The sequence below is a fragment of the Humulus lupulus genome, chromosome 2, assembly GCF_963169125.1.
Source record: "Humulus lupulus chromosome 2, drHumLupu1.1, whole genome shotgun sequence".
Lineage (NCBI taxonomy): Eukaryota > Viridiplantae > Streptophyta > Magnoliopsida > Rosales > Cannabaceae > Humulus > Humulus lupulus.
Window position 1 is genome coordinate 289,244,220 of NC_084794.1, and position 20,424 is coordinate 289,264,643.

The 20,424-nt window shown below is 40.0% G+C and overlaps 1 protein-coding gene across 1 annotated transcript; it reads right to left on the minus strand.

Annotated features, from left to right (window-relative positions):
• Positions 1-927: 927 nt before the first annotated feature.
• On the minus strand, positions 928-4,133 carry LOC133819729 (PHD finger protein ING1). Its single transcript, XM_062253042.1, has 7 exons — positions 3,870-4,133; positions 3,262-3,333; positions 2,685-2,872; positions 1,960-2,023; positions 1,699-1,798; positions 1,334-1,493; positions 928-1,246 (listed from the first exon to the last, which is right to left on the minus strand). The coding sequence occupies exons 1-7, from the start codon at positions 3,895-3,897 to the stop codon at positions 1,136-1,138; spliced, it is 723 nt and encodes a 240-aa protein (XP_062109026.1). The 5' UTR covers positions 3,898-4,133; the 3' UTR covers positions 928-1,135.
• Between the last annotated feature and the right edge of the window lie 16,291 nt (positions 4,134-20,424).

Genomic DNA, 20,424 nt, shown 5'->3' on the forward strand with positions numbered 1-20,424 from the left:
AAATCTGTCAAATCACTTTAATATTTTTTGTCAAATCAATATTTTAAACTGTTTTAATTATATTAATTTGTATTATACAAATATTATAATTTTGATATTATATATTTTAAAATAAAGTCTCAAACTAATAATAAATTATACCGATGAAAAAAAACTCTACATTATTTTCAAGTAGATAATTTTTTATATTATATATTAAATTGGGAATAGAAATATCATTAAAATGAATTTTTTAGTAAAGTAATTAAATTATTATCTTTTATCTCAAGAATATTTTGGAAGAAAAAAAAACTCAATAAAACATAATATTTAACAAAATAAAGAATATAGACTCTATTTAAATATTATACATACTGATATGTGGGGCCTAACTAGAGTGATTATATTTTGTCAAAAATCTAATACCAAACCAAGGGATCCAAGGAGAGTTAACAGTTCCACTTCCACCCATGAAACAAGATCCCCTATTAACAGCTCTCAAACTTCTCTTACACCTTTGTAGATTTCAAAATCAAATGCAAAATAAGAATTTATACTTTTTTGGACCCTATATTTTGTCTCATTAACTGTTTGGACCCTGTGTTTTAACAAATTATTTTTTGAACCCTATGTTTTGTAAAATAGTTAAAATAGAACCCTAAACCCGATTTTGGTCAATATTTTCTCAACTAAAATCACAAATAATTTACCAAACTAACAATTCAGAACAAAAATAAATTCATTCTGCTTAAAAACTGTGTTGTTATATTCAATTTTTTCTTCATCAAAATTGAGTTTAGGGTTCTATTTTAACCATTTTACAAAACAGGGTCCAAACAGGTAATGGAACAAAACACAGGGTCCAAAAAAGTATAAACCGTTTTAATTATCATTACAACTATAATTTCAGAAACTTGACTTCTTGCAATGCTGATTAGTGCAACCGGCTTCATCCAATATCTGAACCTTCTTTTACTATTTCTATCAGACCAAATGGTACATCTTATACAATTTGCTCACACAAAGCATAAGAGCATAGTATTTACACAAGATTGCCTAACAAAGAAAAGAACAGGGCAAAGAAAAAGCAAAAGGCCAACTTATCTTATTGATGGTAAACTGCAATTTAGCACAGTCCGAACAATTTAGCAGGCATTTATCTGCCTTTTCGACGGCTTTTCAATGTAGAGCAGTCCGGACAATACCATTTTCCTTTCGGTTGTTCTTTCAAACCAACACAGCCAAAATGGAACCATTCTATACTGCACTGTCAAGTGGAACAATGTTTTGTCAGATGGTGAATTGCACATACAAATATAAAATAAATTACATGGCAATAGGAAGCATTGCATACACTTGGGTTATCACATGCAACCATCTCCCCATAGCTAACTTGTTTACACGAACAGTACGTCGGTTCATTTGGATCCACCGGTATATCTAGATCCATACCAGTAAGATTTGACAGTGCTGTAGCTGCCTCTGTTGATGCAGCTGTGGTTGACTGGCGTGTTCTGCAGAGAAAAAAATTCTAATCAGGCTCTTAAAATTTAAACTTATCAAGAATTTGGCAAACCTAATTCCTTCTAATGCATATATTTAGAGTAATTTTTCCACTCCATGAGATAAACATTAAAAAGAATAACAGTCTAAATCTAAAATCTGGGAAGTGAAAAAGAAAAAGAAAAAGAAAATCTATGATCGAGAAAAGATCTATACTTTTTGCGACCTCCTCTACCACCTTCACCACCCTTTCCAGATTTTCTGCCACCATCCAAACTTGCAGCAGGGGAGCCACTAGCAAGAGCACTTTCTTTTTCTGTCATATCCATTTCAATAAAAAAAGTACATATATATTAGACAATGAAGGTAGATACTCAAGTATCCACAAATAAATAGGAGAACTTAGCATAAATTAATTTGATCAATTGGATGTATTGCCAAGCTTAAAAGAATTTCAAGAAAAAACAAATTAAATACCACGTCGAATATCTTCATCAAGTTTTTTCAAAATCTGATCCAGCTGCCGTATGTGAGTATCAACCTGAAGCACAGTTATGCATAGGCAGAGTCAGAAAAGGTAAAGAAAAACACCAATAATATAAATAAGATTCCAGAGTTTCTTCCATTCCTTGTGATAAGAATTATCATCTATGTTTAGAAGATTATATGCATAAAGTTGAAGCAAACATCAACACAGTAACTTGAAATCCAAATTCATTAAACAGGCGGGACCCACTAAAAAACTTAATTGGTTATATATTTTGGAAAATGTTAAAACTCATTTTGTTGAAAACACTCGCTCAATCCTTCGTAGAGGTTGAGAATAATATTTTGTTGTTTTCTCTATGTTCTCTCTATTTTATATACAAAACAACCAACCAATGAAAATTTTGAAAACAAATAACATTAGTTTCCAAACATTTTCAAATCATAAAATTTCAAAGTAATATTTAAAAATTATTGTTTTTTGAAATGAAAACCAATCAGCATATATCTTCAAGATTCGAGTGATACATACTGGAAACCACCCTTCAGATGTTTTAAAAAGTACTACTTGCCTAAAAACATCTGTAAACAGATATGTTCCTACAACTGTGCTGTAATATAGTCTAAAAGGGCATTGCTTCCTGGGATCTCACTCAAGAGGAAAGAGCCATACGAATAAATAAACCACTACAGATTTAAGGATGGAAATTTCGTACCAATTCATAAGCCTGCTCAGCCAAGGCCACTTTCTCATCTGCAATCCTGATGCTGTGCTTTTGCTCATCAAGTGTCTCATCCGAGAATCTAGCAACTGAAGTATCGGGCGTAATATTTCCCGACCTAACCCCTCGTTTAAAACTATCTATCTCTTGTTCACAGCGTTGCTCATTTTGTCTTTGGATATCTGCTCAACAACATAAGAAGTAAGTTTTATTGGCCAAAGCAAAAGAGAACAATCTGAGAATACATATGCTCAAAACTAACAAATCTGTCAACTTCACATAATAAATAGAATCAAATATCAAAATGTTGTTGTAAATATATTACAGTAAAATCCAGATTCTAATTTCTCACATATGCGAAGCTAATGATGATTATATTTGGTGATGCATACACTCTCAATCAAATAAAAGATCACTTTCTCTTTCATGGTATACTAGTTTTGTTCAAAGTTCAAATGAATCACTCCTTTATGTCAATACATGTGACTCAAAAAAGTATCTTGAACTTAGACAAATTTTGTCTAAGTTTCCCTACTCATTACAACACTTAATGGTGATATTCAAGGCATACCTTGTAAACTTTTATCTAGATCCCGTAGTAACGCATACTTCTTTTGTAAAATATTAGGCAGTGCCTCCAAGTCTGCATAAAAGCACAAACAAAAAGAATAAGAATGTTTAATATCAACACATAAGGTTCATCAGAGCAATTACATTAAATAACAAGCAAAATTAATCAACAATTATTACTGACTGCTCTAACTCAGTCCTTATTTTCTCCCAATTTACTAAGCTAAAGCAAAAAAAAAAAAAAAGAATAACAAAAATGATAAAGTCAGCAAACAATTTGACATATACAGAGTATAATTAGTATGTTTCATAGACTCATAGAAAAACTCAGAAGTTACCAGAAAGAAAACAGAAAAAAAAAATGCTATCTTTATACCATCAAAGTGAAAATATGTGTAAGTTGCAGTAATATGAATGCAATTCCCCGTTAAATTAACCCAAATGGAAAATAAATTCATCTTCTTGCATCAAAGAAAGTGACTATATGTACATAAATGGTCGTACTGCGAGTTTAATTTCCGAATAAATTAACCCCAAATGAAAAATACAGTTACTTTCTTGAAAATGGGAATTAGGGTTCCAAGAAAATGAAAAGAAAGAGGAGCATACTGGCTTGAAACTCCTCCATGAAAGACATTTGGGTCCAGCGTAGAAGCCAGCAAAATTGAGAGCTACGTTAGGGATTGGAGGGAGGGGAATTTTGTTAGGGTTAGGGTTAGGGTTTCCGGCGAGGAAGAGATGTGTTCTCCGGTGAAATATTTTGCAGGGACAAACAATCACGTGCAGGTCACATGCTTTTCCTTGACTTTAAATAAGGATCTCATTCTCTCTATTCTTATTCTCATACTCGCTTGTTTGTTTGTTTTTTTTTTTGGAAAGGGACTCACTTGTTTGGAACTTGAATTGTAAATAAGGCAACAACACCACATAAAATTAATTATCTAAAATTTTACTTTTATTAATAATTTTTAATTAGTTAATTGTGGACTTTTAGATTGATTACAAATTATAATTAAAAAGTTAATGGGGACACGTGTCATGCATTATTATTTTAGATAAGTGAGTTGATAGAATAATATCATGTTTACTACACTATAATTAGAATCATACTAAATTAATATAAAAATAAATGAGAATTTAATATGGAATAATTAGAATCATTCTTAGTTGTTTGACTCTTTAACTAAAAAATTATTTTTTATTTTTAAAACCTAAAAATTATTTTGTGCAAACAAGTATGGTGTTTGTCATTGTTTCCATAAAACAATTTTTAAAAACAAAATTTTGATAACAAAAAAATAATATTTTTAGTTGCTCTTTTTTTTTTTTTTTAATTTTTTTCTCACATAATCTTTTTAATTATTATTATTATCTCACATCACTTTCTCTTTCATTAATATATCTCATCATTTTTTCTCTTATCACTTTTTTTAACATCACTTTGTCTCTCATCACTTTTTATCTCCTTATTTTCTCTTTTATCCGTTATTATCTTATTATTTTCTCTCTCATAATTTCTTATATTCTCATTTTCTCTCTCCTCTTTTTTTCTATCTTGTCATTTTCTCTCTCCCATTTTTTTTTCTTGCATCAATTTCTCTCTTCTCAATTTTTCTTTCTCAAAATTTCTCTCCTTACTTTCTCTCTCTTTATTTTCCATCACTTTTTCTTTCACATTATTTTATCTCATTATTTATTACAAACTTTTAAAAGATTTTTCTCTTTGTAAATATATTTATTAATTTTTTATTTAAGACTTTTTTTATAAAAATAAAACTAAAAAATTATTTTTATAAAACATTAACTAAACACCTGTTGTTTTTTTTTTAAATTACAAAAACTATTTTCTGTTATGTTGACGCGGTTCTTCGCCAACAGGAAATTAAGAAAAGAAGAGAAAGGGGATTAGTGCTAAGGTTGAACCGAAACAGATATATGATCTTAGGAAAATGAAATGGCTACTCGAGACACGTTTTTTAAGTGGTTCGAAGGTTAAAATCATTCTACTCCACTAGTCGATATTATTGCTATATTCTGGGTATATGATTACAGGATATTTCTTACAAGAGATCATCCAATCCCTATCAACTCCCAGGGTCCCCATTTTTATAGGAAAATGCACCTGGGAGTTGGTAAGAAGGTCATCCCGTGACCTTCTTACCTATCATGTCAACTTTGTGACATTTCATGATTAATTCCTAAATCTGACACATAAGTGTGGTCAAATCAATAGGTAAGGAGATAGTGGGCCGCACGGCCCAACCCAGTCGTGGGTGTCTGAACACGCACGTTCCTGCTGCATGTCCGAGAAGTCAGGGGCATATCAAACACGTGATGTCTGATATATGCACGTTTACCTTGCGTGTGTTGACTTTATAAAGGGTCATAGCCTCCATACTCTGCCCGTACCACGAGCTGGATACTTAACTCGACCTTCGGCCTTCAGAGTCCAAGCTCAAGTTTTAGACACTCTTGGCGAACCCTTGGGTTGCCTCGAGCTAAGGAGGTATGACCTTATGACGGAAGCTCCGGTCTTGGGGGGAAACACGAGATAATCATGATTAGGCCGCAGCTCAGCTTGCTAATCAGCCCGTGGGAAAATCAGGGCGTACATCTGCCCCCCAAGCACCTGCTCGTGGCACACGACGTCGGATAAGGCCACAGTAGGGGCTTTTAGGCTTCCCCACGAACTCTTCACCTTCCACTCTTTACGCAGGCATCTAATACGTGGAACATCGTGGTTGGCGACGGTACATCTTCCGAGAACCGCATTTAATGGCCTAGCCTACGCCCAGCCGTCGTTTCATATTTCGAGTGGAGGGCCTTGGATCCCACATCAGGGCCATCCAACGGCCCTTCTAACGTGACCTTTCGCGTATATATAAAAGGGGTGGCCACCCTATGCATGGGCCACCCTTTTACTCGAAATTTCTCAGAAACTCTCTTCTTCTTCTCTCCTCATCTCAGAAGAAAGACAAAAAAAGGAAACCCTCTTCTTTGTGACCGCCATTTTCAGCATCCAAGAAGCTCAGGCATGAGGACTCCTCCAAAGCTTTGGACAAGTATTCCGGCGAAGCCCCCACCTAGGCGACACCTTCATCCACCCTCCAATCAAATATCCTGTAAGTTCCCTGACCATGCGTGTTTTGAAAATATTTTTCACTGTAGCTTAGGTAAATATTTACTATAGTCACATGCATGGATTTACTGGTTTTTGTGGGAATGAAGGGTGAAAGCCTTTTAGGTTAGGGTATTTTTGCCGTAGGAAATCACTCAAGAGTATGGTTTGCAGGATGCCTTTTCTAGGGACAGTTTCTGGGTAGGAATCTTGACATATTTTGGGGGCAAAACCGGGTAGCTTAGGGGATACGCTTCACAGGCGGTTTTGCCCTTTCATGCCTATTAGAACTTTCCCTCCAAGGAAAAATTTTAACCTGACCCTCCTGACACACGAATTCCGAGTAATCAGGGATATGTTGGGAGCACAGGCGCGTGTTCATTGAACCGCGTGGTCAGCTCGTGTAAATAACAATTTTTTTTTCCACATGCTTAGGTCGCCTTTTCCTCTCTTGTGCCCTTCACTATTTTTTATGATTTTTGTGTAACCTTTGCATGAGGTGCTTCCACCTCGAGACAATTTGGTTTTAAGCTTTTAATTGATCTTCTTGCCTTTGCGCACTTTGGTTACAAATTTTTTTTGAAACTTAGTTCGCATTAACTGTCATCCATATCTCGAGCTCTTTAGGAAGAACAACGATCAATAGATTTAAATCAACTTCTAAGTTTTATGATCCGGTTAAAACCAGGAACTTAATTTGAAAACTTAGTTCGCGTTAACTTTTATCTATATCTCGAGCTCTTTAAGAAGAACAACGAGCAATAGATTTAAATCAACTTCTAAGTTTTATGACCCGGTTAAAACCAAGAACTTAATTTGAAAACTTAGTTCGCGTTAACTTTTATCCATATCTCGAGCTCTTTAAGAAGAACAACGAGCAATAGATTTAAATCAACTTCTAAGTTTTATGACCCGGTTAAAACCAAGAACTTAATTTGAAAACTTAGTTTGCGTTAACTTTTATCCATATCTCGAGCTCTTTAAGAAGAACAATGAGCAATAGATTTAAATCAACTTCTAAGTTTTATGACTTGGTTATATCCATTATAGGACTTAGTTATCGTTAATCCTTGTCAATATCTCGCGTTTTTTAAGAAAAACAGCGGTCAATTGATATGAACCAACTTCTAAGTCATTAAGGAGACCTGGTTATATCCAGGTACCATATGCCCCCCCAAGTAACTAGGAAAGGGTCTTTCGTGGTTACTTTAGATTACACTTGCAAATACGTACAAAAAGTTGATTCTCATTCATACACAAAACATGGCCTTCCAGGCCTTACAAGTGAATCATTGATAATATTTCTTTAAATGGACGGCGTTCCAAGTCCGCGGGACTACCCCTCCATCAAGCCGAGCTAACTTATAAGTTCCTTCCTTGATGATTTCGATGACCTGGTACGGTCCTTCCCAGTTTGGTCCCATGACTCCATCTTTGGGATCTTTCCCGGCCAGGAAAACTCTCCTTAGGACCAAGTCACCAATGCTAAAGGCGCTTTTTGACTTTGGTGTTGAAGTAGCGAGTGATTTTCTGCTGATAATGGGCGAGCTGGAGTTGCGAATCTTCTCGCCTTTCGTCAACCAGGTCAAGGGAATTACACAGGAGCTCGTGGTTGCGGTCCTGGTCGTAAGACTGGACCCTATGCGAAAGCACTTTAACCTCCACGGGGAGGACTGCCTCACTCCCAAAGGTTAGGGAAAAAGGAGTATGACCCATAGGAGTCCGATGCGAGGTCCGGTATGCCCATAAGACCTGGGGGAGCTGTTCTGTCCAGACTCCCTTTGCCTCGTCTAATCTCTTCTTGAGGCTTGCCTTTAGAGTCTTGTTGACAGCTTCGACCTGGCCATTCGCCTGAGGATACGCCACGGAGGAGAAACTTTTGACAATTTCGTATCTTTCACAGAACTCGGTGAACAGGTCGCTGTCGAACTGAGTACCATTATCGGAGACAATTTTCTTGGGCAGGCCGAATCGACAGATAATGCTTTTAACCACGAAGTCAAGCACCTTTTTGGACGTTATCATTGCCAGAGGTTCTGCCTCAGCCCACTTCGTGAAATAGTCGATGGCTACCACGGCGTAACGGACCCCGCCTTTTCCAGTAGGGAGGGCGCCCACCAAATCGATTCCCCAAACTGCGAACGGCCATTGGGATGAGATCATCTTCAGCTCGACCGGAGGAGCTCGGGCAACTGCAGAGAACCGCTGGCACTTGTCGCATTTCATCACGTATGAGATCGAGTCCTTGGACAGAGTTGGCCAATAATATCCCTGCCTAAGGACTCTTAAGGCCAGGCTTTGCCCCCCAACGTGGTCTCCGCAAAAACCCTCGTGCACCTCTTGCAGGATGGCCTTTGCCTCATCTGGAAGAACACACCGGAGGAGGGGTAGGGAGTGCCCGCGTCGGTACAACACACCATCGACTATCGTATATCTCGGAGCTTGATACAGGACTCGCCGTGCGTCGTTACGTCCTTCAGGCAGCTTGCCCTCGACGAGATATTCAAGGATGGGCGTCATCCAGGTTGTCCTGGCATCGATTATCCCGTCCTCTGTCCTGTCTCCTTCTATACTTGGTTTCTCCAAGAATTCTATTGGTACCAACCCCAAGGTCTCCGTCTCTCCGGAGGTGGCGAGCTTGGCAAGAGCATCTGCGTTAGCATTCTGCTCTCGAGGTATCTGTTCGATCGAGCCTCGCTCAAATGCAGACAGCTCAGCCTTTACCTTTGCCAGGTAAGCGGCCATCTTGGGTCCCCGTGCTTGATATTCGCCCAGAACCTGGTTTACCACGAGCTGGGAGTCACTGAAGCACTGTATGGAGCCCGCCTTCAATTCCCGGGCTATCCTCAGCCCAGCCAGTAATGCTTCGTATTCGGCCTCATTGTTGGAGGCCTTGAACCCGAATCTCAGTGCCGAGTGGAATCTATGTCCCTCGGGGGATATCAAGATGATTCTAGCTCCGAAGCCGTTCTCGTTGGATGAACCATCTACAAAGATCCTCCACGAAGCCAGAGGCGAGCTGATTTGGGGTGAGTTCTCTGCGGGATTCTCCTGGAATCCTGCGCATTCTGCCATAAAATCGGCCAGGGCCTGACTTTTTATAGCAGTTCGCGGAGTGTATAGAATCTCGAACTGACTAAGCTCGATGGCCCACTTTAACAAACGTCCCGATGCTTCAGGTTTTTGCAAAACCTGCCTTAAAGGTTGATCGGTCATGACGTGAATCGAGTGGGACTGGAAGTATGGCCTGAGCTTTCGAGAGGCCGTGATGAGGCAGAACGAAAATTTCTCCATCAATGGGTATCGGGACTCAGCTCCGAGAAGTCTTTTGCTAATGTAGTAGACTGGCTTCTGAACCTGGTCCTCTTCTCGTACCAGAACGGCACTTGTTGCGTCCTCGGTGACTGCCATGTAGAGAAAAAGAGGCTCTCCTGCTTTGGGCTTGGACAGTACGGGCAGCTCGGCAAGATGTGCCTTCAGGTCGAGGAACGCGCTTTCGCATTCTACTGTCCATTCAAACTTCTTGTTTCCTCGGAGCAGGTTGTAGAAGGGAAAACACTTATCGGTGGACTTTGAAATAAACCGGTTGAGGGCTGCTCCCCTTCCGGTCAGACCTTGGACATCTTTTCGCGACCTGGGCGAAGGAAGTTGAAGCAGTGATCTGATCTTGTCGAGGTTTGCCTCGATTCCTCGGGTATTGACTATGAACCCCAGGAATTTCCTCAACGCGACCCCAAAAGTGCATTTCTGTGGATTGAGCCTCATACCATATTCCCGTAATATCTTAAAACATTCTTTCAGGTCGGAAACATGGTTATCTGCAGTCTTTGACTTGACTAGCATGTCATCAACGTACACTTCCATGTTTTTTCCGATCTGATTTGCGAACATTCTATTTACCAGTCTTTGGTAGGTAGCTCCGGCGTTCTTCAGACCAAAAGGCATGACCTTGTAACAGTAGAAGTTTTTCGGGGTCATGAAGCTAGTGTGTTCCTGGTTTGCCGGATTCATCACAATCTGATTATAGCCTGAGTACGCGTCCATAAAGGACATGAGCTCGTGCCCTGCCGTGGCATCTACCAACTGATCGATCCTGGGCAATGGAAAGCAATTCTTAGGGCAAGCTTTATTCAGGTCGGAGAAGTCGATGCAGGTCCGCCATTTCCCATTAGGCTTTGGCACCAGCACGGGGTTGGCAACCCATATTGGAAACTTGGCTTCACGGATAAAGCTGCATTTTTTGAGCCGGGCCACCTCTTCCTCTAGGGCTTCAGCTCGAGACGTTCCTAAACGCCTTTGCTTCTGGGACTTGGTGGGAACGCTTTTATCTAGATGAAGCGTATGCATGATGACACTAGGGATAATCCCCACCATGTCTTCATGGGACCAAGCAAACACGTCCAGGCTGTCCCGCAGAAACTTGGTCAGCTCCGCCTTCCTCTTGCTACAGAGGGTTTTCCCGAGCCTGACCGTACGTGATGGATTCTGCGGATCAATGTTCACCACCTCGAGCTCCTCAATTGCTTGGATCTCGGATCTGTCCTCGCCTATCCGAGGGTCAATATCCTCACTTAAGACGTCATCTTCGCCCTTGGCGCTTTGAGGTTTTTCAATCTCAGATTCCACTGAGGGTCCCTAAGATTCCTCTCCACCTTGAATGGCCATTGCCAGCTGCCCGGGTTTAGATTTTCCCTTCATGGAAATGCTGTAGCATTCCCTTGCAGCGAGCTGATCGCCATGGATAGTGCAGATTCCCGTCGAAGTGGGGAACTTCATCGCGAGGTGGCGAATGGACGTGACGGCCTCGAAAGCCATGAGTGTAGGTCGTCCTAAAATTGCGTTGTACCCAGCAGAGCAGTCAATGACCACGAACTCGAGGAGCTTGGAGACTGTCCGAGATCCTTCCCCCAGGGTGATCACCAGCTCGATCGTCCCTATTGCTGCGGATCCTTCTCCCGAAAAACCGTACAGCATCATGGAGGTCGCCTTCAGCTCAGCGACGGTCAAACCCATTTTTTCTAAGGTGGATCGGAATAAGAGGTTCACCGAACTTCCATTGTCGATCAACACCCTCCTAACCCTCCGATTGGCGAGTTGAACTGCCACGACCAGGGGGTCATTGTGCGGGAACTGGACACGGTCCGCATCATCTTCTGTAAAAATGATCGGCTGCTTCTCCAATCGCTGCTGCTTTGGCAGGCGCTGCTCCGGAACGAACTCTTCTCTATTGTGTTCCTTAAGTTCGTTCACGTACCTCTTCTGGGCACCCCTGCTCGTACCAGCCACATGCGGCCCCCCAGATATGGTGGATATCTCTCCTCCAACTAAGGGAGGGGGGACGTCCTGATCGATCCGAGACCTGGGCTGACTAGCCGGTACTTCTGGAGCAGGTCGAGCGGCTGGAACCCTGTTTCGCACATATTGAGCCAAAGGACCGGCTCGGATGAGAGTCTCGATCTCATCCTTTAAATGCCTACAATCGTCGATGTTATGGCCAACATCGTTGTGAAAGCGGCAAAACTTGGAGGTGTCTCTCTTCCCCTTTTGGTGCTTCAACGGCTCGGGCCTCTTCCAGGGAAGGCGAGTAGAGTTGGCTAGGAAGATATTCTCCATAGACTGGGTGAGCTCCGTATAAGTCGCGAAGATGGGCTTGACTTTGTCCACAGACTTATTCTTCTTTTGGCCGTGCTGGCTGCCCTCACCATTACCCTTTCTTTTGCCTCCACCGGGCTGGTTGTTCTGTGTGACGTTTTGGGTCGCTGCCACGACCTCCGTCCCTACTCCAGCGGGCTATTCGGGGACCTGGCTGGTTCCCGCAGCTTCGGTTTCGGCTTCCTCCAAGTTTATCCACTCTTGGGCCCTGTTAAGGAATTCGTTATCCGAGCTGACTCCCTTCCTTTGTATATCCTTCCAGAGATCTCCTCCGACGAGTATTCCAGTTCTCATGGCCATGAGCTTGGAGCTATCATCCGCGTCTCTGGCATGAGCAGCGACGTTCGCAAATCTGCTCAAGTAGGCCTTTAGAGTCTCGCCGGGCTGCTGCCTTACGTTAGCCAGGGAGTCGGCCTGAACACGGGCGGCCTGAGACGCTCGGAATGCCCTTTTGAAGTCTGCTGAGAAAGTCTTCCAGGAGCTGATTGACTGTCTTTTACTTTGCTTGAACCACTGCCTGGCAGGCCCAGTCAGGGTGGAAGGGAAGATTAGACATCTCAGCTCGGGGCCGATGTTGTGGGCCATCATTAAGGTGTTGAACATCCCCAGATGGTCCGAGGGGTCTCCGTCCCCGTTGAATTTTGACAAGTGTGGCATACGAAAACAAGATGGGTACGCCGTTGCTGCTATGCTAGGGGCGAAGAGTTCCATTTCGTCCCCTGAATCATATTCATCTTTCTCTTTTTCTGACAGGAGTTTCCTCATCAGCTCCTCCATCTGAGTCAGGCGCTTGAGGGTTTGGTCTTGATGTCCGTGGTTATTCCGGGGCTGGTCAACAGCTCCGGTCCCATTGTACATATTTGGTGGGTTATTGCCCCTCCTATCTTGAGATAGGTTATTTGAGACATTCCCTCCGTTACGTACTTCGGACAGGGCCCCCCTTGAGCGAGCGTGGCTATCTCCTCCTGCCGGTTCTCCCCTATGAGAGTTAAGGCGATCTCGAAGGTCGCCTCCCTGGGTGGTTTGGTGACTTTGTGCCGAACCCAAACGCTGACGCAGGTCTCCTCCTGAAAGATCACTTCGGCGACCGTCGGTCCCGTGGCTCCCACTAGACAGGCCTGGAGTCCGCCCTCGGTGGTGATGATCCGCTCTTTCCCTTGGCCCCTTCTACGCCGGGAAGGTTCAGCTGATTGCGGGTTTCTCCTATTACTCCCATAGGCTGGGATATCTCGGACGGGCTGAGGAGGAGACGGATATCTGATCGGAAAGGGAGGATGTCTGATTGGAGAGGCGATCCTGGTTCCGTCAGATCAGATTAAATTCGGTGGGGGCCTTTCGGCCGTGCCAACCCGCTGTTCCCGCGCCTGGCGACCTGGATGGGGCGCAGGACGGTCGTTGGGGACGGGCTGATGCTGTGAGCCCTCCCCGGATCTCCTTCGGGAATTTCCTCGAGCTCTCCTGGGCGCGCTCGAGGATGGTTGGGAGCTAGGAGTCGACGTTCTGACTGAACGGCTGTATTGTTGTTGTTCGGCTCTGGGCCTTCCTCTGAAGTCTGCCTCCCGATGGTGTAATGAAGGGGTGGAGTTGGCTGCTGGAAGTCTATCCGAACGGCTATATAACGTCCATAAGGTAGGGTACGTCTGCCACATACTCGTAATTCTAGGGTTTACGAGTATGTAAGGCACTTGACCAAAAGAATTAAATAAAATGATACGAAGAAATACAGAAAAATTTAAAACTTTTATATAAACTTATTAGAAGAAATTATTACACGTATGAATACTTTAAATTTAAGGCAGCCATATGAAAACTCTAAACCATTATTGCATTGCTACTGAGTCCGTGCTCCACTAGTTGCTCAACAACTAAAGCCACACCTGGAAAAATGTTGGGAAATAACATAATGAGCTAACGCTCAGTAAGCAAATCTCATGCATACACATACACATGAATGTCGTGAGTTTGTAGTGCACATATACTAATATGCTGACTTATATACTTATGCATTTCATTTATTGCTCATGCACTTTCAAACTTTATTTTTATGCTCTTTCTTTTAGTTTCACATTTTTATGGGCCCCAAATCACTTGTGCACACTGTTTGATTCGGCCAATGCCTGCAGGGATTGTTACACATATCATATAGAATCCCATGGGTTCTCCTCCGGCTAGCCATCATCTCAGCTAGGCTCATCATAACACTCATTTCATCGTCACCATAGCTGCCATACTTATTACACATATGGAGGAGAAAGACGGGAACATGGCAAGCATGTCTGAATGGTCAACTCTGACCTAGCCCATACTAGTGGGCAGCCACTATTAGTCTTATAGACCTCCATCTTCTTTGCTGAACTTACTTAATTGCTTCATCAAAACAGTGGCACCCTTTTTAAACATATTATTATCACTTTGCTTAAGTCTTGTGTCATTAAAATGTTAAATTTTACATAAGACTTTTCAAGGCATTTCATAACTTTTCTCATATTCATATGCATGGTCTTATATCACATAATAATGTATCACATAACTGTACATGCCATGCATACATGCTGATGCTGAAATGCCAATGTTCATGTTCATGATTCATGTTGATGGTATTCAATCAAGGCATTGTATCACATCTCATATAACTCAAAACATCTTTAGTCATAATACATGAAGCTTTGGGTTGGTGGCGTTGTTATACCTTAACGTAGAGCTATGACTCAGGTCTAAGGTTTCCAGCCTAAAAACTTAAACGCTTCATATATCATAACATATAACAAATCATGAACATAAAGTAATCCACATATCCATCAACATAAGAACACATACTTGCACATAATTCATATCATTCTTAACCAAGTAAGACATCTTTCACATATCACGAAATTCATCAATTACATATCACACAACACCCTTATGGTGTTCATATAACCATTATTCACATACTTATCATATGCATCATCATCATACCATACTTAACTCATCAGATGTACACAATCAATGTAGTCCTGCATCTTACACTTAAGCACAAAATGTGAGATTTACTTACCTTAGGTCCTTAGCTTATTTTAAAATTGCTCAGCAAGAGTCAATCAATCAAATCCATACAAATCCTATTCAAGGCACATCATTTATTAAATTCTATCAAAATCGTAAATATACACTATTGATAGTGTATATTAACAATACCATAAACTATATGAATGATAATAATAATTATTATCAACGTAATACAAATAACTCTTCATATAAAACCATGCTTTAAACCTTGCTCATAAGATAATGTACTCTTATGATAATAATAACAAGAATAATAATTATCGTCTATAAATAAACTTACTTCAATATTAATAACAAAAAAATACTTCAATAACAATACATATATGAATGTATATATTCAAATAGTCATTTTATAAAAGAAATCATATTTTTAACATAAAGTTGTAATAATCGATATAATGATAATAATATAAATATAAATATTTATATTATTATTAATTAGTCATAATATCAATTCCAATGATATAATAAATATACTTTATCCAAAATTTACTGGTCTTACAAATATCAATAACTGTAAGAAACTAATACTGATATTATTTTGATATTCAAATATTAACAAAATATTAATATATAAGAATAATCGTTAAATAATAGGTTTACTATAAATCACACTTTTCATATATATATATATATATATGAAACTATATTCTTGATTTACTTAACAAAATAATAACAATAATAATTCAAATTACTTAATCATAAAAATTTTCATATTAATATAAAATCAATTAAATATGTATTTTTATACTTTATTTAATATCTAATATTTTCTAGAAAATTGGACAGCACAACGGCTATAAAGTGGACAATCCCAAAATCAAAACCTGTATAAAAAATACATATAATTCCAGACAGCCAGTAAATTACAGAAAATATTACATATATCAATAATATATAATTATATACTATAAATACACATAATAACAATTACTCTAATCAATCACAATTAAATCACAATATATGTCAAAGAAATTATACCACAATGATCGGGTTCCACAACAAGTCAAACGGTGATTTTCTGAAACTCAAAACGTACTTCGGAACCTCGAACACTAAGTTTCGACCGTCGGTCTATGGTGGATCGCGGTGGCTCGTGGTGGACCCACCACCCAACTATGGTAGATGTAGGAACAAGTTATTGGGTTTTGAAGCCCACAACACGAGGAGCACGATGGTGGTGACGGATCGGCAAACGGATGCCCGAGGTGGCCGAATCGCAACTTTGAAGTCGCGGGGTGGCCGAACTTAAATCGAGTGGTTGAGGCGTTTAATCGGCGAGTGAGCTCTAGATTCCCGCGTAGGACGATAGTTCGGAGGCCTCTGAATCCAACGGTCCGGCGCGAGGCTAAAAGTGGTGGCCGGCAAGTACTCCTGCGTCGTCGGCAACAGTAGCACGCAGAGAGAGAGAAAGAGAGAGAGAGAGAGAGAGAGAGAGAGAGAGAGAGAGAGAGAGAGAGAGTTTCTGAGGAGAGAGAGAGAGAGGGGCTCGGGTAAAAAGAAAGGCTGAAGCCTTTTTTTTTTTTTAATTACACTTGGACCCAAAATACTAAAATTCTTTTCAAATAAGCCCTTTAGCAAAACTTTCTTAATTTTATAAAAATCCCCAATTAAAATTATATGACATTTGGGTCCAATACTTGACTACTCAAGTTTCTCTCTCTTTAATCTCATTAAAACATAAAATGATATTTTAAACACTATTTTTCCATTACTATTTCTTAAATTTGTAAACTTGTCCATTTTATGTATTAAAACTCTGATTTATAATATAAAAAATGTATAATGAAAATGTTGGATATTACAGGCTATGCCTGGACCGGTTACCCCGGCGAGACTTAGGAGCCTTGCCTTGCCTCTCTCCGACGTTAATGCCGGTTGTGAAAGGGGGTAGTCGGGCCAGCACATCCTGGATTTGCTGACTAGCTGTTGCTAACTGGCTCCTTAGCTGAGCGTTCTCCATCTCCACCGCAGTATAATAACATGGGTTCGGATTAGGCGGCCGGGGCGCCGAACTACCAGTATCATCTTGGCCCGCCGGCTGCTTTCCTGGCCGCTGTTAGGTTTCAGGAACTTGTTCACCAGGGATGGTAGTATGATGAGCCTCCTGCCCATCATGTTGTTCTGTCTCGTTACCATGCCTGGACCGAGTAGTCACCATAGTTGGATGTTTGCAACAGCACTAATCGGACTTGCTCTCAATGAAAGCACCAAACTGTTGACGCGGTTCTTCGCCAACAGGAAATTAAGAAAAGAAGAGAAAGGGGATTAGTGCTAAGGTTGAACCGAAACAGATATATGATCTTAGGAAAATGAAATGGCTACTCGAGCCACGTTTTTTAAGTGGTTCGAAGGTTAAAATCCTTCTACTCCACTAGTCGATATTATTGCTATATTCTGGGTATATGATTACAGGATATTTCTTACAAGAGATCATCCAACCCCTATCAACTCCCAGGGTCCCCATTTTTATAGGAGAAGGCACCTGGGAGTTGGTAAGAAAGTCATCCCGTGACCTTCTTACCTATCATGTCAACTCTGTGACATTTCATGATTAATTCCTAAACCTGACACATAAGTGTGGTCAAATCAATAGGTAAGGAGATAGTGGGTCGCACGGCCCAACCCAGTCATGGGTGTCTGAACACGCACGTTCCTGCTGCGTGTCCGAGAAGTCAGGGGCATATCAAACACGTGATGTCTGATATATGCACGTTTACCTTGCGTGTGTTGACTTTATAAAGGGTCATAGCCTCCATACTCTGCCCGTACCACGAGCTGGATACTTAACTCGACCTTCGGCCTTCAGAGTCCAGGCTCAAGTTTTAGACACTCTTGGCGAACCCTTGGGTTGCCTCGAGCTAAGGAGGTATGACCTTATGACGGAAGCTCCGGTCTTGGGGGGAAACACGAGATAATCATGATTAGGCCGCAGCTCAGCTTGCTAATCAGCCCGTGGGAAAATCAGGGCGTACAGGTTATCATTTCTGAAAACACAATTTTGAAAACAAAAAACAAAAAACAGAAAATCAAACATGTTTAATGTTGTAAAGAAAAAAAATTAGAAAATGCAGTGAGACTGCATAGATTAAATTATTCATTTTTATATAATTTTTTGAAGAAATCTAGACATAGGTAACTCTCTTGTTTTAGTTTGTTCATTACCGGTCAAAAATATATTCTTTTATATTTTTGTGGTTTTGATTTGTGAAAGTCTGGAAAATATTGTATGTTTTTCTTATATTCACCTATCATGTTGGTTTTATTCTTAAAAAAATTATTTTGAAGGAAAATCAGAGGACTTAGTCCACTTGTGGGTCCCACTAATTTTGCAAGCGTCAAATATTATTTTTCACCTATAGTAGCTAGTGATGTTAACCAGGCGAAAAATGTGTGAGTAGGTGGCAGTGAAAAATAAAGGCATTAAAGTAATTGAATGTGCATTTTATTGTATAGGTGAGGATATTAAAATAATTTTGGTAAGAAGTTGTGGTTATTTACGAGATTGGCTATGTAATGGATTGGACGCTAATAAGTAATTGATAATTCAATTTGTGGAACACTATTATAGTCGAACGTAACAAACATTGATACTTATGAAGTATTATTATATCAATGTGTTTATTAAGTGTTTCAATGGTGGAACACTATTATAGCCTAATTTAGATGAACACTATTATGGTCGCAGTGATTGCCTATGCAAATATTATAAATTCAATTAACATTATATTACAGCTTACTTATTTTATAAGAAAAAATTATGTACAACCAAATACTTTAACCATGTAAGACAATGCATGAATAGCAGAAAATAGGATACTAATGAAATACATATTATCCAAAATGAAGGTTTAAGGTAATACATGATCACAAGTAGTAGTGAACTAGACACTTCTCCTACTCTAAAAAACAAAATAAGAAAATTACATAACCATACTATTTGGAGACTGCAGGACACACAAAATAAGCCCAACCCATACATTCCTTCCTTTTTTTTTACTTGGGACGGGGGAGATGGATAAACTTCTTCCTCAACTTTACGACAATAACAACATCCTTTGTTCTTAATTTCTTCCACATCAGTTCGAAGATTGAACAAGATGCTAAGAGCCACATTCCGGAAGGTGTTACGTCCCATGTACATCTCCGATTTGGATATGTCGGAGTCGGAGTCAGACTCGGAGTCCGATAATGAGATTGGTTCATCAATATTTTTGTTCTGTCGCACAGAAGGACCTTCATCATCATTTTTCTTGCCAATCGACCCTTGATCATGAAAAAATTATAATCAAACAATAGCTTTCCTTAAAGTTTAAATAGGTTGTTATTCTACTGTATTATTCAAAGTAATTAGAATAAAGTTATCATTAATTTTGACGAGATGTTTAGATCACCTGGTTTCCTCCATGGTGTACTCTCCGAATGAGATTCTTTGGCATGGTGGCCCTCACGACTTTGTCCATCCAGTAGTTGTTTCCCTCGCCTTTGATATTTCTTCACGTTTGAAGTTTGAGCAATTGTTTCTCCAGGCGATGAGTGGTCGTCAGCCTTTTCGGGCGTCATTAGAGATCGGCGGTTAGTGCAAGTTTTGAACCTCATTTTTGGTTATCAAGAAATGGGAGTTTTCTGGGTATAGTTGAGAGAGAGATTGAAATGATATCTCACAAGTAATTGTTAACAATGACGACTGTAATTGTACGTGCATATGTGTTCACAAGTTTTTAATGTTTACTTTGTTAAGGGATAAATGGCGGGTTGTCCAAATAATTGAGAGGGGAGAAGAGGGTGTCTCTAGCCTTATCAGGCCATAACAAATTACAGAAGTGAGGGCAGCAATGTAATTGGGCACATACTTGAATATTGGTATGCTATATGATATATAAGAATAGTTTTCTTAAATATAATTTTTTTTAGTAATTGACCATCAAAAAAACCAGAGACTTGTTGCATACATGACTTGCATAATTTGGAACGGAGACATTACATGAGGACTGCTTACATAAACAGACCCTTCAAATTTAACCGTGCGCAATGGTTTCAAAGGTGATAGACAACCCAAAAAAAAAAAAGAGTTTTGACACATGTTCAGGGAAGGGAAGCTAACCGTAAAGATTACATAGGACACTACTACGACCATAATATTATATGTAACAACATTTAACAAACTACTAATTTGGTGGCTTTTCCCTTTGGACATGGAGGGTGTACAAGTTCATATATGCACTGCGCAAATCGTCCATGTCTTTGGTCCACTCCATTTGCATCAGTTTTGTCTTCTTCATGAACTCTTCGTAAGTCATTTTCATGGAAGCCAGCTACGAGGTAAGAAAAGAGAAGTCATAGGTT

What these genes read in the sequence shown, in the direction of transcription:
- LOC133819729 (XM_062253042.1), bottom strand. Translation starts at nt 3,897, where the DNA reads ATGTCTTTCATGGAGGAGTTTCAAGCCA. An exon ending in TCTAGATAAAAGTTTACAAG is followed by an intron (nt 2,873 to 3,261) that starts GTATGCCTTGAA and finishes GTTGTTGAGCAG; the next exon opens with ATATCCAAAGACAAAATGAG. An exon ending in TTGCATGTGATAACCCAAGT is followed by an intron (nt 1,247 to 1,333) that starts GTATGCAATGCT and finishes TCCACTTGACAG; the next exon opens with TGCAGTATAGAATGGTTCCA.